A 17,999-nucleotide genomic window follows, 5' to 3' on the forward strand; every position below is an offset into this window, starting at 1 on the left:
TAGGGAACAATGGAGGCTTTAGGAGACCGTCTGAAGGTGATGGTGAAAATCTTTAGGAGAGAGTGCCACAGGGTTTTGCAGTCTGAGAGGACCACCATTCATGGAGCTGACGACATGCTGATGGTGCTGCAGCTGGCCATGGCAGAAGTTAATAAGCAGGTAACGTTCATTGCTTTTATTCAAACTTCAAAATCCCTTATTCGTCCCTCCTGGATTAGTAAAATGTTTGCAAACACAAATGCACGCAAGCAATTTATTCACATGTGTAAACTTAAAAATACAACTGTGGACATTTAAATGACCATATTTAGATTCAAAGCACTTGACAAGGTTTTTGCTCCTCGTTTGTGCACACACTCGAGCACTGATGGCAGCATGTAAGGAAAGAGCTGAAATACACATGGGCTGATGGCAGGAACAAATCCATAGCTGGCCAAACATAATAAAGTATAATAATAATGGCAAAAAGTGCAAAATGCATTTATAAATTTATATTCGAGGTAAGCCAATCACTTCCTGTACTGAGGCTGCTGATGATCTTAAATGCCTTTTTTAGTTATTCCTTGTTAGGCTGTGTGAGGGAACTCTGTGTTCACCTTGCAATCAGTTATTGTCCTTTTCACAGAGGGATGTAAGCCAATAAATAGAAGAAAAAGTAATAATATTTTCAATAAAGGAGTAATAAAACATGTAAGTCATGATTCTTGCTGTCAGTTATTCGGCGGCCCCGTCCGTCCCCTGTACTAGCCCAGTTCACATCATCATCATGGCACAGTTCAGTTGATCCTTCAGGCTGACTGTCATCACGTCTGTAACTGATGACATTACCGCAGATTTCCGGCTGAGACCGCTCATGGCCCATTTTTGGACTGCGAGAGAAGGTCTTTGTGCTTTTGAACTGATTGGTTCCAGGCTGTTGGTAATTACGGCTGCTGCTTTCACTGTTTTCTTTCCTCCTGTGACAGCACGGCGGAGAGTTCAAAGTGGCTCTGAGTGATGTCCTGATGGCCTGGAAACACTTACTGTTAGACAAACTTCACCTGCCACCCCCCAGCTTTGCACGCTTGGAGAACTATGATCTCATCCTGGAGGTATACGAATCCTTCCTGAAGCGCTCCAACACTGTGGACCTGCTTGATATCCTCTCCATGTACAAACAGCTGAGACTCGTGGACTTGGACCCAGAGGAGCCTGTGAGCCCGGTGAGCAAGAGCTGGTTGAAATCAGACTGATGATGTTGATTGTGGATGTACAGATTGGCTACTGAGTTAGAGATCAATCGATTTATCTCTCTAATGACTGTTTTATTCTTCTGCCAAGATCCAGCTGTTCGAGTTCTTATCAGGCAACACGGAGGTCCCAGAGATTCCAGACTCCTCAGTGCCGTCAACACCATCTAGTAAAAACAGGCCCTGCAGCTCACAGGTAAGCCCGTTCCTGCTTTCATATGCTAATAAAACTTTTAGCATAAACCATCATAATAAACCTTATTTCCACTTTGCCCCCTACCCTCATATATAAGTTTTGTTTTGGTTTTTTTTTTCACTTTTTTTCAGGAAAATGAAATGTTTTTGGCAATAATCAATGCGTTTACTTTCCCAGTCTTCAGCATACTTCATCTCGGTCTGGAATCCATCCTGCTCTTATTGACAGGAACTCTATATCAAATCACTTAGATTTAAGAGCAAAATGTGAATTAAATTACCAGGCAGATGTTTAAAACATAACACGATGTGGGGCTGGACAAGAGCTCCTGTGGAGTCTCTTTCCTCAACTCTACTCTGTCACTTGTGAAGTTATGAGGTTTCAGTGGAGGTTTGCTGCTGCACTACCAGCTATAGTGATGTAATTTTTGGAGGTTAATATGGGCTGTCAGCTGCTGTTTTTAGTGGTTTTACTCAGGCAATAAAGCTACTGTCCCTTTTGCTGGTTTATAAACACAACCTGAACTGGCACCAAGCCAAATTTTGAATAGTTCAAGTTCTAATGGAAAATTAGACAATATCGGAACCCATCAGCTGATCTCTGATGGTGATTTAGCACCTGAGAGCAACGGTGTAGCCTGCAGATGGCCAGAAAACAGATAATGGATATCTGGGCCAAGACTTCCTCTTCCGTCTGCCTGCTGTAACCAGATATCTGCATATGAATGAGGGTAAATTAAAAAAAGTCTCAATGTCTGCTTGAGGCTAGCAGCTTGAGGCTACATTAGCCGCCACTAGCATAACACATACCCGAATCTATGATCTGTCGGTAGTCGTGTTGCACTGTGGGTAACGTAGGCGCCATGTGGCCTGCAAGCGGAAACCAAAATATTCTTTCTAATATGTTAATTAAAGAACTTCACAGTTGTTTTAAGGTATATCTTTTGTTACTTTTGGACAGCACCAGGCTAGCTGTTAGAGCTTGTTTCCGACTTTTGTGCTAAGCTAGCTGGCCGCAGCTTCTTGATTTGTGTCTTTAATTGATTTCTAACCAAAAGTGCTAATAATGTACATGAAATTTGATTTTATGTATTGTCGATAGGTGAAAACGGCAGTGAGAAGGGTTTTCTGCTCCTATCTGAATTTGCTTGTGAACTCCAAGAACGACATGGCCTTGGCGCTAACCCTTGACGTGCCGAGTCGGGCTCTAGGACAGCAGGCGTTCACCGACATAAAACACGCTGCACGTAACAACAACACGTCTCTCTTCTTGGTAAGAAACGCCCACACCCAGCATGTTCTTCAGCTTTCGCACTTGAGGTCATTAGAAAACCAAAACTGTGACATTAAAATTGGAGCAATCCTCTGTGGTGCTACATTTGGGTCTCCTTCACACTTTTGCAGGCTGTGACATCTTTCGTGAGGGCCATCCAGCTCGGAGGGAAGGGCTACGCTCCAGCTGAGTCTGACCCACTGAGGAAACATGTCAAAGGCCTGTCTGACTTTGTCCAGTTTTTAGACAACCTGGAAGAAATACTGGGGGAGATTCCTGACCCAAGGTACACAATGCAGCTTAATCCAGGCTTCCGCTCGCTCCCTGTCTTACTGTTGCTGTTGAGGTAATGCCTCCCGTTTTGGGACAGAGTCGGCTGTGATTGTCGAGAGGCTGTTTAAAGCTGTAAAAGTGTCACAGAGCTGCAATTCACAGGGAGAGGAAAACTCATCTTTTATTGTACTATGTGTATATTCATGTTTTGCAGATATCAAGCCTTTATACATTATGGGAATAATTGAATATGTTGTGCTAACTGTGAAGCTACAGCCAGAAGACGATTAGCTTAGCATAAAGGCTGGAAGCAGGGGGAATAGCTAGCCTGGTAGGCTGTTCTGTTTCTCTGCCTCCAGTCTTCATGCTATGCTAAGCTAAGCTAACTACCTCCTGGCTCCACCTTAACACACAGACCTTCTTATCTAACTCTTGGCGGGTTTATAATGATCTTCAAACACAATCAGCTAATCCAACAAACACTACAAGAAATAGTTCATCTTTTTAGGAAATATACTTATTTGCTCTCTGATCAAGAGTTAGATGAGAAGAGTGATGCCATTTCATAACTGTCAGTGAAATAAAAAGGTGACTTTTGCTCCGTATCATTAATATATAGCAGCCCGGCACTGTAGTTTTTATCTAAACTTGGTGCATTTGTCGAACTGTTTTCAGCCTCACATTAACGCACATTTGCACGTTGTCACCCAGCGTGCCTCATTGATGGGTTTATTTATCACTTTTTAAGATATTTCAGGCTTTGGATTTACACACAGTACTTGCAGGATGAATTTATTGTCGGTTTGGTCTTTTCATGGAATTGTTGACAGTAAGAAAAACTGAGAATATCACCAGACTGATCCCATCAAAATGACTGGATTCTTCGAGCTTACCGAAATGAGAAATTCAGACTGAAATAAAGTCAAGAAATCCTAATGGTTACAGCAGTTTTTTTCCTTTGTTGCCAGGGATAAATCACCTATTTGTAGTAGCTAATCCTACGTATGCTCGTACAAGCAACTTTCCATTTCAAATAATGCATCATTACGAAATGCTGTATTTACTTTATTGAAGTCTAATCCTCATATAAATGTATTCAAATCCCAGAGAAATCATCCTGAGCAGATCAGGGGAATTCAGAAATTCCAAGAAAAGTTGAGCATGCTTTGGTATCTGGCAGCGACTGAGGTCGAATACAGTGAAATTTATGACCGAGTGGGATTTTCTTTGAATTGCTCCACTTCTTGCAATTTCAAGTTCAGGTTAAATTCTGTTTCCTCTCCGCTGTGGCTGATTCTCATGCATTAAATTAAATTCTGAAAGCTGAACTGAGCTCAGCTCTGTGTGGGGGCTTTGCTGCTACTACCGGTAGGAATATTTCCAGCCGGGTGTGTTGGTCTGGCAGACACCTGTGCGCTGAAATCACACCTGTGATCATAAAAATCCACCTGTCCCTTTGCTGCTCGTTCTTATTTCCTTCAAATACCTGTAATGACTCCCATCTAAGCTTCTCACGATAACATTTGGATTGCTAAAGCATGTCCATCTTTGCTACATCAAAGCCCGTCTCTGTTAAATAACTTGTTCCCTGTTTGGAGCTCTTACTTTGATGAATTATCATCAAACCTCGAGCTCCGCAGATCATTCTCCATACCATTACAGATTATTTTGGATGTCAAAGCATTTGGCACCACAACACAAGTGGCTATCAGAAATGATTTGGCCGTTCAATCATGTGAGGGCTGAGCTTTGAGGCGAAGCTGTTGAAGGCACCCTTTGTAGCAGTCCCAGTAGCGACGTTAGCTTCGCTCGGCCGAGCCATAACAACACATTGTGATGTTTGTGTAGTAGTGGATTCGCCTCTCGCTGCTCTTCTGAGGGTTCTCAGTTCGTGCAGGCTGATGAGAGTGCTCCACATCTGATGAGACATTGATGAACTGGGCCAACATGTGTCTTTCAACAGGCAGTGCCTTTACGCTCTCAGTGGAGTACTGTATTTCCTCATACAAACACCTTCTATGGAGAGTTCAGGGCCCCTTGTTCAATGAACATCTGTTTTCCCAAATGATTCTGTTACTGAGCCCGGCTGGCTCACATCAGAGCTGGGTCAGGGTTGGACCACCGCCTCTCCACCTTACTGCGATCTTTCCTCGTATGCTTTAGCGCGCTTGATTCTTACAAAGCTACAGAAGTGATATGTTGCTATGATTTCTGGACACGCAGCGCAGACGGTGTGCGAGCATGCCCGAAAATCCCACGAAACTATAAAGAGGAAAATCCTGGAGTTTCTCTGCTGACAGTCCATCGGTGAGAGCGGTGACAGTGCCCAGGGTGACTTTAACAGGGATTTGGAGCATATTTTCTGCTTCATAACTGTTAACATTGGCAAAGCTGTGTTACAGTGAAATAAAGCTCAACTGGATGTTAACACCGAAACAATTACTCTGAGCCCTTAAAGTCAGTGTCCAATTAATTGAAAGTGAAGCTGCAGTATATCTTTTGAAGACATTCAGACGAAGGCCCTGGCTTTTCTGGGTTTTCAGTTTTAGGAGAGAGTTATTCATGTTGGCAAATATTGGCTGAACTCTTGAACACTATTAATTCCATCCAGATGAAAACCTGTATGAGTGTGTGTGTGTGTTCTGCAGAAGAAAAGAGCATCGCTTTCCAAAACAAATTCAGGCTTTTTTTTTTTTTTCTCTACTCTCGGCACAATGCAGCTCTCTCAGCAGATGTCATTGTGACTGTCACTGCGTTTTAATTCTCAGTGTGTGTGGAGCCAGGCTGGTGGCTGCCATCAGGGCGGTGCTGGTGAAGGGCCGCAGCAGTGGAGATGCAGTGTACGCTGCAGCTGAAGAGACGGCGAAGGAGCTGAAGGAGCGGATCTGCCAGCTACACCAGATCCAGCAACAGACCACTAATGCAAGCCGGACCGGGATAAGCCCTGCCAGGGTAATGTACAGCCTCTGCTCTGCAGCCAGCCAGCTATAGTTCTGGCTTTTGTATCTGTCCTGAAGTCCATGCATTCATACAAAACCCACTTTATCTTCTTTAACTGTGAACTGTGTGAGCTGACAGACCACTGATTTGTGTTTGTGTTGCTGCTCCCCTTCAGCCAAAGGTGCACGCAGTCAACCACGCCACAGCGTACGGAGGTCGGGACACTGTGAAGGTGCTGATGGCTCTGCTGGATGAAGAAGCGTCGGCTCTTCCCCGTCAGAACAAGGCGGATCTGCTGTCTGAGGACCAGCCCGTCCTCAGTGGGGCAGAGGGGACCTGCATGCTCACGCTGTTCAGGTTGGCACAGATAATCACGCAGTACAAATGGGGATTTGTGTTTCTGGGAGCGCATGTTTTGCAGCCACGCTAGCAGTGGCTCTAGGTTCACCAGTTTGGTCCAGACTGAAAGATCTCCACAGCTAGCTTGCACTGATGTTTGGTACCGACATTCATGATCCCCAGATGACATATCCTACTGATCACGATGATCCCTGATGTTTCACGACATTCACGTCCCCCTCAGGATGAATTCTAATGACTTTGGAGATCTCTTAACTTGTCCTCTAGCGCTACCATCAGGTCAAAGTTTTAGTTTATTCAGACTGAAGGCTTGCAAAACTGACGACGCTCCAAACTGCCTCAGTTGTACTTTGTGTTTAGTGTTAATTAGCAAATGATTGCATGCTAACATGGTCAACTTTATACTTGCGAAACAGCAGCATGTTAGTGTTGTCACTGGAAGCATGTTGCCATGCTAGCATTAGCATTTAGCGAAAAGCAGTGCTGAGTACAACCCCACAGAGCTACTAGCATGGCTAAAAGCTAATACATATTCAAATAAGTTTGGAAATCATCAGTCAGTTCATCAATCAACCAAGAATTGGCAATAACCTTGGGTTGAGAAAGACATGCAGAGTGATAATAATATTGTTTTTACCACAACAAAACACATCACACACTCGTCTGCTGCTGAGTCCAATCTGTAAACAGTCGAATCTGACAGACCTTAAATTCAGCTAAATGCTTCGTCACATCCTTCAGGGGTCAAGTAAACACTACTAAATTAAAAGTTAATATTTGACTATGAGAAAGAAATCTCACAGAGCTTTGAATTAGATTTGAACATTTTACTACCACAGGATTCAGTCAGAGTGGGAAAGCCCCTGAAACAGCAATTAGACCAACATGAGACTCTACATCTCTCTACTGAAACCATATGGAGGAAAATCCTCCCACACCACACTGGAACAATTTCTCTGGTCAAACATCTGAAATAAAAATAATAATATAAAAAAACAGCCACTGGCTGTGGTCGGGGGGGAACCTACATTATGTCTGAGGTGGATGACATTGAATGGCTAATATCCAATTTGTTGCAAAAACCCGACATCAGCTCAGTCTGACGTGAGTGAAAACATCTTTTACATGTTGTGTGAAGCAGCGTTGAACAGAGAAGAAGCGGTGGGTCGATTTCTTGGTTAGTTGACCGTGTAGCTTCCTAGCTTTTCTAATTTATAAACCTCTTGTCTTTGCCTCTCATTGTGGCTCGCCCCTCAGATCCCCTGAAGTGTCTGCTGGATGTTCTCCAGAACCTCTAAGGAACCGAGTCCAAAGCCGGCTAGACCTGCTCAAACCCAAGGTAACGTGGGCCCCTCCATCCAAGAGCCCCAAATCCAAACCATCAGTTACTTCAAATTGAATCAGATGTACAAACATTGAAAATAATGTCTTTACATCCTGTAATTTCTCCCTGGTATTATATTATTTATTTTCTTAGCTGAAGCGCACATCTTAACTGACTTCCACCGTTCCCGTTTGTACAGCTGTGTTTTAGCTCTTAGTGTTGGTTTGAGGGTGCCGTTTAAATCCATGGCATAAAACGACTTATTCGTGGGGGATTCAAACCATTAACCAATCCTAATGATAAGTTATCCTATTGTCAGGGCTCAGCTCCATTTGCTTACAGTGCACAATAAAACACACTGTATATCCGATATTGATATCTCTCCCTTCCTTCCTGGCTGTGAGCTCAGCTGTTTTCAGTCTCAGAGAATCCGTCACATTATCAGAGTACAGACTGAATTGGTTTTGTGCTTTTGTTGGTGAAATTTAATCTAAGTCAAGCGAAGAGGCTTGTTTCATCAGACTCGATTTAACACTGATGAACCCCGCTTCAGTGCCATTTTAAGGTACTTGAGTATTTCCATTTAATGCTACTTTACACGTCTACTCCACCACTAATCAGCTGGTGTCTGATGACGATTTAGCCTCTGTGTGCAACAGCCAGTGTTTTCAGGCTTCTGGTGCAGCTAGTGGATATCAGGGCCAAGATTTCCTCCTCCACGCACAGGTCATTGATTAGCAACAGATATCTGCTTATGAATGAAGATAATAATAAAAAAAATAGAAAGTGTTGTATTATAGAGCTTGTCCACCGGAGAGCGCTAATGAGTTTTTTTTAGCTGTAAATTGTCCCACTCAGTATTTGTCTTGGTCACACTTTTCTAAGGGCTTTATGTAAGGGATTGTATGAAGCTGTTTGTGGCTCCATAAAGTCCAATAAATTACCTCAAGTGATGTCACTTGAGTCAGTGTCGGTGGAGGCTGAAAAAAACAGTTTTGAAAATGAAACACATCTGCAGGTGTGGCGTTAGAAAGGCGTGAGCTAACCCCACCTCTGTAGCCTGATGTCTGCTTGAGGCTAGCGGCTCGAGGCTACATTAGCCGCTACTAGCATACCACACCCGAATCTTTAACTGAATCTCTGATCTGTTGGCAGCCAAATTGCATAATTTCAGTATTGGTTGGCTTATTTCAGCTACAACTTTAAACTGCTTCATGCTAACACCTCGGTTACAATAATCGAATGATATAATATCCATAAAATCGCTCTGAAAGGGCTCTTCAGCACACTAATTAGGTCACTCACTCTTGAAACCTTCATATATTTTACTGATGATACTTTCATACTATAACTGTAGTACCGTTTGCATGTCGGACTACTTGTACTTGTATTCTTATGGTGTCATATTGCGACCTTCACGAGAACGTCTGCGTAAACTCGACAGTTGCTGAGTCACCCAAAACACACTGACATGAGCAGCTTTAGATTTGAAGGTAGGCCTGATCTTTTAACCTGAAGTGGCTCCACTGTGTGAACTCCTTTTGAACATGTATGCTAAACACATTTTGTGAAATGGCTCCTTCATTTGATTGCGCTAGCAGATGTCATTTTAGCTCCCCACAATCTGGCTGCCTTCCTGTTTGAGTGCGCTGTAATGGTCCCTGGGCAGCTCACCGCTTCCTGAACTCGGTGAGCGGAAGCTTTCTGCATCAATTTCACTTTGAAGAAGCCATATCAGTCGCGTAATTCGACTAGCAAGGGAAACTTGAAAGGTTATTGTTTCCTGTTGTCTGCTGAATGACTTTATCCCAGACTTCTCCAGCAGTTTCATCATGCACTGACGTCAACTGGCACACACAGAGATGGACAGATTTAGTTTCTGCTTTTGGGACGTTTCCAAATCTCTTTCTCAGTGCCACAGATGATCAAAACACAGAAAAAACTTGACTGAAACTCCTTCAGTGTTGCTCCTCTGTGACGTCAGTAACAGTGTTTGTGCAGAGATGCATTTGATTGCATTGAAATACGACACAATATGCATTTTATCTCAGAATGACTGTATCAGTCTCTGATGGTGATCCCAGTCACGGCGCACCTGTTACTCATTCTCACTTTTATCACCTGCGTGTGAGAACACATGTCAAAACATAAAGCTGCAGAAATTGCTTGCACCTGCTTTTGGAAGTACTATCAGGAATGTCTTGGTCAGGTGTCTCCAGCATGGTGTCAGGCGGTGCGCAGAGGTTATTTCAGGACAGCCATCTTCAGAGGAATGAGGGCCGTCTGACCACACGGTGCCACGTTGGGCTCCCACCTGTTGTAATTGGATTAAATGTTCTCCGCCGGTCATAGTTTGGCCGTGTTCACTCTTCCATCCCCTCCCATTGTTTCTGGGGCGTTTCTGATATGTTTTATTAGCATGCAAGCGGGGCAGCATACATTTTTAGCTCCGTTATTGACGTGTGCCTCATTCTTAGGGTTACTGTTGTTTTAGGTGCTCTTTTAAGAAGTTCTTTTGAAAAGCACCAAGGCTTTGATCCCTTTGTGCTTTACGGACCCACCCAGCTTTGCTCGCTGTACTTTTCCCTCAGATTTCTCCTCCCTACTGTGGCCCACTGGCCTGAAGGGTGAAATCCTTGGATTGTGATAATCCCAAGCAGGAGTAGATCAAACACTGGATGAAAAGCTGTGGATCTGTGTGCCCCAGGGCCAGGATTGTAGTCTTCAATATTGTTCACTTTGTTATACCTAACTAGGTTGTCCGAAAAGGCTTTTAATGAGGTGCTGCTCTACTGTCTTAGACATGTAGTCATGATAAGAGTGAAGAAAGCCTGTGTTAAGTTGGGGAAATGTGTAATTCATCAACCTTTATCAATGACTGAAGCAATCAGCATGTGGCCTGTGATCAGTGCAAAATATACAGCAACATAAAGGTTAGCTAATTACAGACGGAGAGATTGATTTGAAACCATTTTAATCATGGCGTGCTCTTTCTCGTTTGATTTTTGTGTCCAAAACACCGAATTGGAGCCAGAAAATATGTTTCTAAAGCCAGGAATCTTGGCCACCAGCCCTCAGCCACTGATACCGATCAACAACCACGCCACCATTAACATTTTTGGTTTTTAGTGAAATGTCTAGACGGCTATTGGATAGATTGCCATGACCTTTGCTTCAGATGTTCGTGGTGCCTAGAGGATGGATCCTAATGACTCTGGTAATCCCCTGACTTTTCATGTGGCGCCACCAGCAGGTCAAAGTTTTAACTTATCCAGTGAAATATCTCAACTTCTACTTGATGGATTGGCACAAAATTTTGTACTGACTTTGGGGATCTCCTGATTTTTCCTCTAGCGCCACCATGAGGTTTTCATTTTTGATGGTTTATCACCAAATGTCTGCAAAACCTTCCCATCAGCCTCAGCGTTACTTTGTGTGTTGTGCTATTTGTTGTTGTCCTGTTGTTATATTTAGTGTTAGCATGCTAGCACACTAAGATGGTGACCATGGTAAACATTATACCTGTAATACAGCGGCATGTTAGCATTGTCACTGTGATAATGCTTGGATTAGCATTTAGCTCAAAGCACTGCTGTTCTCAAGGAAAGCCTCACAGAGCTGCTAGCATGGCTGAAACTTGGCACTCCCCTCGAGCTTGTTGAGCGGTTGAAAATGTGCAGAGAGGGAAAGCATTTCTTGAAATTTGAGTGCAAGTGAATTTTTTTTTCTCCAAACACCAAAGTAGAAGCCAGAAAGTACGTTTTGAAAGCTGGAAACCGAGGCCACCTGCCCTGAGTCACTGATACTGATCATCCACCATGTCATCATGTCATATCAGGCAGATTAAAGGTTTGTTCTGTTTATTTCAGGCCAAGGACAGAGTCATTCGATCCCAGTTTGCGTGCACATACAGAGATGAAGAACTGCCACTCAACCGTGTGCTGGAGTTCCCCAGCAGCAGTCAGGTCCCTACCTGTGTGCACCCAGCACCCAAACCCAAAAACACCCTGGCTGTGGATGAGGAGCGCAGCTCGGATGTGGAGGAGACAACCACAGGTACAGATTCAAATTTAATTTGATCACATCCCACAGGTTAATGTGCTGCACAGCATGCGGAGAAAAGCTCAAAATGTCAACACAAGCGGTGCAGCGTTCCCTTTCTGTTTCCTCTGACGCCACGCAGCTGGACGGAGGCCCAGGCACGCCTTCTCAGCTCCAGCCTTGAACCCTTCCCAGTCCGAGCCCTGGGACTGATGCTTAACATCAGCCATTAAACGAATCTCCATTCTATAAAACCAGCTCACACCCACATCTGTTGTAAAAACCAAAAAGCACACACACACACACACACACACACACACACACACGCAGACTTTTTGCCCATTTCCCCTTCTGTCTTTTGTTACGTGGGAATTCAGGCTCGCCTCCATCAGGTTACATGACAAATGTTAAATTTCAGCTTCATAGAATAAACACACAGCCTCCTTCAACCAGCAGCTAACGTCAGAAATTTCGTCACAACATTTTCCCTTTTTTTTTTTCTACAAGCTTGTCACACTCGCTTTTGCTTTGTTTCACTCTTTCCAGCCTCTGAATGTCCAAATAAGGAGCAGAGCGGCATGCGGCGGGGGGCTGCTCTCGGGCAAAGAAGTGGAAATGCCCCAAACAGAGGTGCAGGCCCGGGCAATAGAAAGAAAACTGGCATTCAGACACAGGGCAGCAAGAGGAAGCAGGTGGATTCTGATCAACGTGGAGGATCAGAGAACGAGCCTCCGCAGAAGAAGCAGCCCATGGTCTCAGTCAAAATGTCTGGCAAGACTGTCAGCAAGGCCTCGAGTAAGAAGAAGCTGATAGCCGGGCAGGGAAAGCTAACCAGCTTCTTCAGAGTCTAATGATCGTTTACTGTACTGGTGTCATGTTGGTACACTGGGTGGACTTTCTGTCAAATAGTGTTCATACAAAGCCGCTGAGTGTTGTACAGCTGTTTCCTCTCACTGACTAATCTTGTGAATGTTCCAATTAAGGCTGCAGCTAATGATTATTTTCAGTCTCAGTTAATTTGTTGACTTATTTTGATGAATTTAGTTTTAAACATAGTTTTTTGCTCATTTGCTGAGAGCGTGAAGAGAAGATCAATGCCACTGTCAAGTCTTTATGCTAAATATGAAGCTAGAGCTAGCAGGAGATTATCTTATTTTAGCATAAATACTGGAAGCAGAGGTAATCAGCTAGCAAGCTAACTGCTAGCAAGTTAATTTGTAAGATCTGGAGGTGCTGGTAGACAGTTTTTTAAAAACTTTGGTCAGAGTTGACAAACTTTCCTCCAGTTTCATTTCCTATGCTAAACTAAGCTAACCGGCTGCTAGCAGTAGCTTCTTTAGCATACAGATTTGCTTTGTATGGATTAAACTAGAAAATGTAAACTTTGACCCATGCTTATCAAAATGATTGCTGATTTAATTTCCTGTTAATAGAGATTCAGACAGGTTTAAAAGGCATTTTTATTTTAGCAGTTTAGCAGTGTGGAAAATGTAGGTTTCTGCAACATGAATGGATGAATTTTATACAGATCATTGGGAGTCTGGATTTGGTCGGTATGTGTTTATCTATTTATCCTGTAATAATCCACAGTGCAATTAACTCTGTAAATATGATGCAGATTTTTTCTTTTTAATAAAGTTTTATTTTGTTTTACATTTTTGTGTGCCCTCATTTTCTACAAGGAAATGCATTTCAGTGTTGACGCACAAGAAAGAAATGTTTACAGCACATCGAAGGCAGGGCAGCAGCACATCTATTCTTGCCAGCAGGGTCGGTACACTCTTCCTATCATACACCGCAGCACTGGAACAAGGAAAAAAGTACTTGTATTAGTATATGAAGCCATTTGAAATGGTCATGTGTGATACCACAGCCTTATTGGTCAGTTATGTTGATGTATACTTGAGAAAATGAACCCTGAAGGCAGATGCTCACCGTCGAGGTCAGTGTTTCTGCGATCAAATTTCAAACTGTGCTCGGCGGGAGTGTAGCTCAAGCTTCGGTCTGCGAGCAGAGGAAGACTCCGGGTGAAGGCCGGGTTCAGCCCACGCATACTTTGTCTTTTCAGCCTCGCGTCCTGAAACACAGTATTGATCAGTGATTACATGTGACACTGCAAGACCACACACGTTTCCATACGACGGGGTCTGAACCCAAGTTGCAGAGAATTTGCAACAGCTTTCAAAGATAATCTTTTTCACTTGCAGGACAGGTGTTGGATCTGTCTTTACCAGCTGATCCAAGCCACAGGAACCCCAAATGGAAGAAATGTGTTTCCCTGTTTTTACTACATCACAGTGGCCCGTTTTCTTCCACTGCCCCGGTTCACCCAGATGGCTTTGTTCTCTCCACCATGGCAGCCTGTTCCCCATTACCGCAGAGATAACCACCATGTTCATGACACACAGGAGACGCAGCCGCCAGATAAACCCTCTACACATCGCAGCCAAACGTTTGAGGGAGCACAGATATATCATCATTCTTCCCACTGTGATTCCAATAAATCTTTATAGGCTTGTGATCATTTGACCTTTTCAGCTAATAGTATTTCCCGGTTTTCCAACGCTGCCGTAAAAGATTTTCATAGATGTGTATGAAATATTGACTTAACAGTGAGACACGAGGACGGTGACCAGTTGAAAGGGGTCAAATGTTCAGACGCAGGATGGAGATAATGTGCTCTTTGTTTCTGCTGAACCACGGTTAGCTGCAGTTGTTTGTCGAAAGAAATCTCATACACTGAATAGTTATGATGCATGACTGTCATTGGCAGAGAGACGAGCCAGATAAGTTCGTTTGGGATGAATTAACGAACAATTACCCAAATGGCTGGTAATTTGGATTAATTTGCTGTTGAGGATTGGTACTTTCAAATAACAAAAAAAGATGCTCCTTCCAGAAATACGTATCCTGGGTACTCTGGGCAATGTATTATATCATTATACAGCATAAAAGTTGTTTTTTGAAATCAGATTTTTCAATTTCAGTTCATTACCTGCAAATGATTTCTGTCATGAATGAGTATTTCTCACTGAAATTCCATTTACTTCCATTCTGTTGGGGTGGAAGCACATCGCTTCACTTAGCAAGGTTGGATCATCCTGCAACTTGCTGTCCATTATGCCCAAAATCACCAGATTGTAAAAGTTGCCTGTAGATGTAAATGCATCTGTCCACTGCGCTGTAGTTCTTGACGCACAAATACTGTCACCTCATCCAAATCAGTATGTTGTTTTCTTCTGAATAGGCCCAGTTCATGTCAATGTCTCTTTAAAATCCAAATGCTTACAATAATATGGTGATTCTGGGCTAAAATCATGAGTATTTCTTGATTGCTAAATCTGATTGCAAGGGATAATTTCATTAGGTTTTCCACTGCAAGCATAACACATGGCAAGCGGCGGCGTCTCTGGTGGTGAAGCTGATACAACCTGAAATGATGTGGTTCCTCAGAAAAAAATCGTATGTCTGCGACTTTAATCTCAGAAAATTTCTCCTTTTTTCTCTTAAATTGACAACTTTAATCTCAGTAATTCTGAAATTTTTTCTTGGAATATTGAAATATTACCCACCTCCTCCAGCTCTGTATTTATTTATTTATTTATTTTATACACAATAGGCCTAATTTGCAGTTCTAGAAAAGCATATCTGATCAGCTAAAGAGCTAAAGGGATTTTCCACAACCTGGCAACCCTAATACATTTTTCTTATTACTGGTCTATGAAGCATCAGTAAACGATTTATTAACCATTAATAAAGTTATGAGTTCCTCCTTAATCAGCATCAGGCTTTGAAAAGTCTTTAACTACAGCGATGTGACACTTACCGAGATGAAGTGTTTTCCATCTTCATCCCTCACACTGTTGTCCAGCACGTGCTTCCGCCAGTACACAGGAGGAACCACAGCGGGCTCGATCATGGGCTCGTCCTCCAGCAGAAAGCTCAGGCCATCTTGCTCTGTTACGATGTCTTCTTCTTTGTTTGCAGGCGCGGCTGCAGTGACCGAGTGGCTGCTCAGCTCAGAGATAAGCACTAGAGTATACAGGACAGAGTACACAGAGATCATGGTTTCTACAATATTCAGCTCTGCAGTCTTTGGCTGATGTTTTCTCACCCAACAAGTGTTGTGACTGAGCTCCCAGCCGACTTATATATTCAGGGAGAGGACGGTTTGCTCACAACTTAAAACTATTAAATGCAAAAACGCGTCATGTCTCCTGCAGATGTGCATCTATCTTAAAGGCCAAAGGTCACAGCAAATGTGCTGTAATTCCATTGATAGGATTCCATTGATTCCCTTTTTCTCTTCACAGAGAAAAAAGGTGAATAGCCATGTTTTGTCTGTTTAGACATGTGGTGAATACAAATGGATGAGGAGGTGAAACATGGAGGGCTGTAATTTCCACCTCATCACAGAGTAGCATCAAGGAGGCTTATAGGAGGTCAAAGGACAGGAGTTAATTCTGGACCTTTCCTTCAAAATCCACATCCTGAAATGAACCCAGCAGGTAACAGGACAAAGACTGACTGGGTGGCCATAGTCAGTCATTTTCCCTGAATGGCATCAGTGGCTGAGAAAAATCAAATGACAGACCACAAAGGTCAGTAATATGTACGAAAACCTTCAGACTCTGGACACCGTTGAGAATAATGACGAGTGCTGAAAATGATGGTGAGTCATTTTAAAGGGATAGTTTGACATTTTGAGAAACGCTCTTATTTGTCTTCTTGTTGAATGTTAGACAAAAAGATTGATACCACTCTCATGCTTGTGTGCTGAATATAGAGCCAAAGCAAGGAGACGGTTAGCTTAGCATAAAGACCTGAAACATTGGCCATCCCTTCTGTTTCATCTAGCGCCATCGTCAGGTCAAATGTCTCATTTGTCTAATACTTGGGTTTGTGATCAAATACCTGCAAAACAAAGTACATTCCCATCAGCCTCAGCTGCACTCATGTTAGCATGCTAACATGCTAAACTAAGATGTTGAGTGTAGTAACATTACAGCACGTTAGCTTTAAAGCCGCGGCTATGTTAGCATGCTGATGTTAGCAAAGCCCTGCTAGCATAGCTGTAGATTCTCACTCTTTTAGGCAGGTTTTGTTACCTTTGAGCAGAACCAGGCTAGCTTTTCCCCCTGCTTTCCCAGTCTGCAATGCGAAGGGAACAGGGTGATGGATGTAGCCTCATATTTAGTTTACATTTATGAGAGTGATATCAATCTTCTCATCTTACCCTCGACAAGAGAGTGAATAAACATAGAACCCAAAATGTCGAACTATTCATTTAAAGGAGAATTTGATATGCCACAACTCTGTGATCAAGCCTTGGGAGCGTTTGATCGACAAGCACCCACACCAAGGTGGCGATCATCAGTTGATGATAAAAGGCGGAGGCAAGCAAAAACCAAACGGCCTTCATGTTGACACAGCTCCTCACAGGCTTCTTCTCAGCTCAAAAGGCTTACCTTATTAACATCACAGGAGCCGTAGCACAGAGGATGGAGAACCAGGACATGAATAATAGCTATTGAACTCAGCTGAAGTGATTTTACTTGGAGCAGTCAGCCTTTATTTTGTAAGTATTATTGTTGGAGGGCGAGGACTTCTACTGAAGGACTGAACTTGTCCACAGGGGCATGGCCGTTCCAGCAGAAGCACAACTGAACTTGTGAGCTTCATGCTCTGTTGTTGTAACCTTTCTCGCTCTTTCTCTCTTTCTGATAATCTCTCCCTCCCTTTTCCCATATTTCTCCTGATACAGGATGTATTAATGCACTGATATAGACAGCAGACACTGCAAATCAATGCAAGCCCACCTGATTCAAAGCGTCTGGGCTCTATCAGCTTCCATAGCACTTAGTGAGGAGATTCAACAAACTCTGAACCATGTTGAAAGCCTTTATCTTGTAACTGTGATTCCTCCCCTGCTCTGAATTACCAAGAAATCGTTACCATAATTCTCTAACAAAGAGCATGAGTAAAAAAGCCAAATAATCTCACGAGGACCAGATGTGATTTGGTGGGTATCCATGAACATTATTTACTAAATCTTTATGTTTCCACAACACTTGTCAAATCTTCAACAGATGCCAGTAAAATCTATTCAACTACTGACTGTGCTGTTGCTGATTTACAGCCGGTCTTGTTTGTAAGCAGCCGTAATTGTGTCCAGATTCGATTCGGCCTCGTACATGGTTTAAATTTTGAACCCAAGGAAGCTGTCGAGTAGTTTTTTTCATCAGCTCTGTCAGCTGCTTGCATCACCTGTCAGTTGCCGGTGCTGTATTTCAATCACGCCGCCTACAGCTTTGTGCGTAAAGAGACCTCAGAAGTCTGGGCCCTATGACATCAGTAGCAGCAT

At 43.2% G+C, this 17,999-nt stretch overlaps 2 protein-coding genes across 2 annotated transcripts; one reads left to right on the forward strand and one right to left on the reverse strand.

Moving 5' to 3' along the window:
• Positions 1-9: 9 nt before the first annotated feature.
• parpbp (PARP1 binding protein) lies at positions 10-12,834 on the forward strand. Its single transcript, XM_076722260.1, has 10 exons — positions 10-159; positions 966-1,202; positions 1,321-1,425; positions 2,527-2,697; positions 2,829-2,983; positions 5,739-5,922; positions 6,086-6,267; positions 7,528-7,609; positions 11,464-11,650; positions 12,182-12,834. The coding sequence occupies exons 1-10, from the start codon at positions 10-12 to the stop codon at positions 12,484-12,486; spliced, it is 1,758 nt and encodes a 585-aa protein (XP_076578375.1). The 3' UTR covers positions 12,487-12,834.
• Positions 12,835-13,254: 420 nt separating this feature from the next.
• Positions 13,255-15,752, reverse strand: pmch (pro-melanin-concentrating hormone). The gene is made up of 3 exons (XM_076722261.1): positions 15,462-15,752; positions 13,571-13,712; positions 13,255-13,438 (listed from the first exon to the last, which is right to left on the reverse strand). The coding sequence occupies exons 1-3, from the start codon at positions 15,699-15,701 to the stop codon at positions 13,389-13,391; spliced, it is 432 nt and encodes a 143-aa protein (XP_076578376.1). The 5' UTR covers positions 15,702-15,752; the 3' UTR covers positions 13,255-13,388.
• Between the last annotated feature and the right edge of the window lie 2,247 nt (positions 15,753-17,999).

Source organism: Chaetodon auriga, chromosome 22 (genome assembly GCF_051107435.1).
Source record: "Chaetodon auriga isolate fChaAug3 chromosome 22, fChaAug3.hap1, whole genome shotgun sequence".
NCBI classification, from domain to species: Eukaryota; Metazoa; Chordata; class Actinopteri; order Chaetodontiformes; family Chaetodontidae; genus Chaetodon; species Chaetodon auriga.

Excerpts from the sequence above, each read along its gene's own strand:
- parpbp (XM_076722260.1), top strand. The coding sequence starts at position 10 with ATGGAGGCTTTAGGAGACCGTCTGAAGGTGATGGTGAAAATCTTTAGG. Across the intron at positions 2,984-5,738 it reads GGGGAGATTCCTGACCCAAG|TGTGTGTGGAGCCAGGCTGG; the intron begins GTACACAATGCA and ends TTTAATTCTCAG. Across the intron at positions 5,923-6,085 it reads CCGGGATAAGCCCTGCCAGG|CCAAAGGTGCACGCAGTCAA; the intron begins GTAATGTACAGC and ends GCTCCCCTTCAG.
- pmch (XM_076722261.1), bottom strand. The coding sequence starts at position 15,701 with ATGATCTCTGTGTACTCTGTCCTGTATACTCTAGTGCTTATCTCTGAG. Across the intron at positions 13,713-15,461 it reads ATGGAAAACACTTCATCTCG|GACGCGAGGCTGAAAAGACA; the intron begins GTAAGTGTCACA and ends ACTGTGTTTCAG. Across the intron at positions 13,439-13,570 it reads CAGAAACACTGACCTCGACG|TGCTGCGGTGTATGATAGGA; the intron begins GTGAGCATCTGC and ends TCCTTGTTCCAG.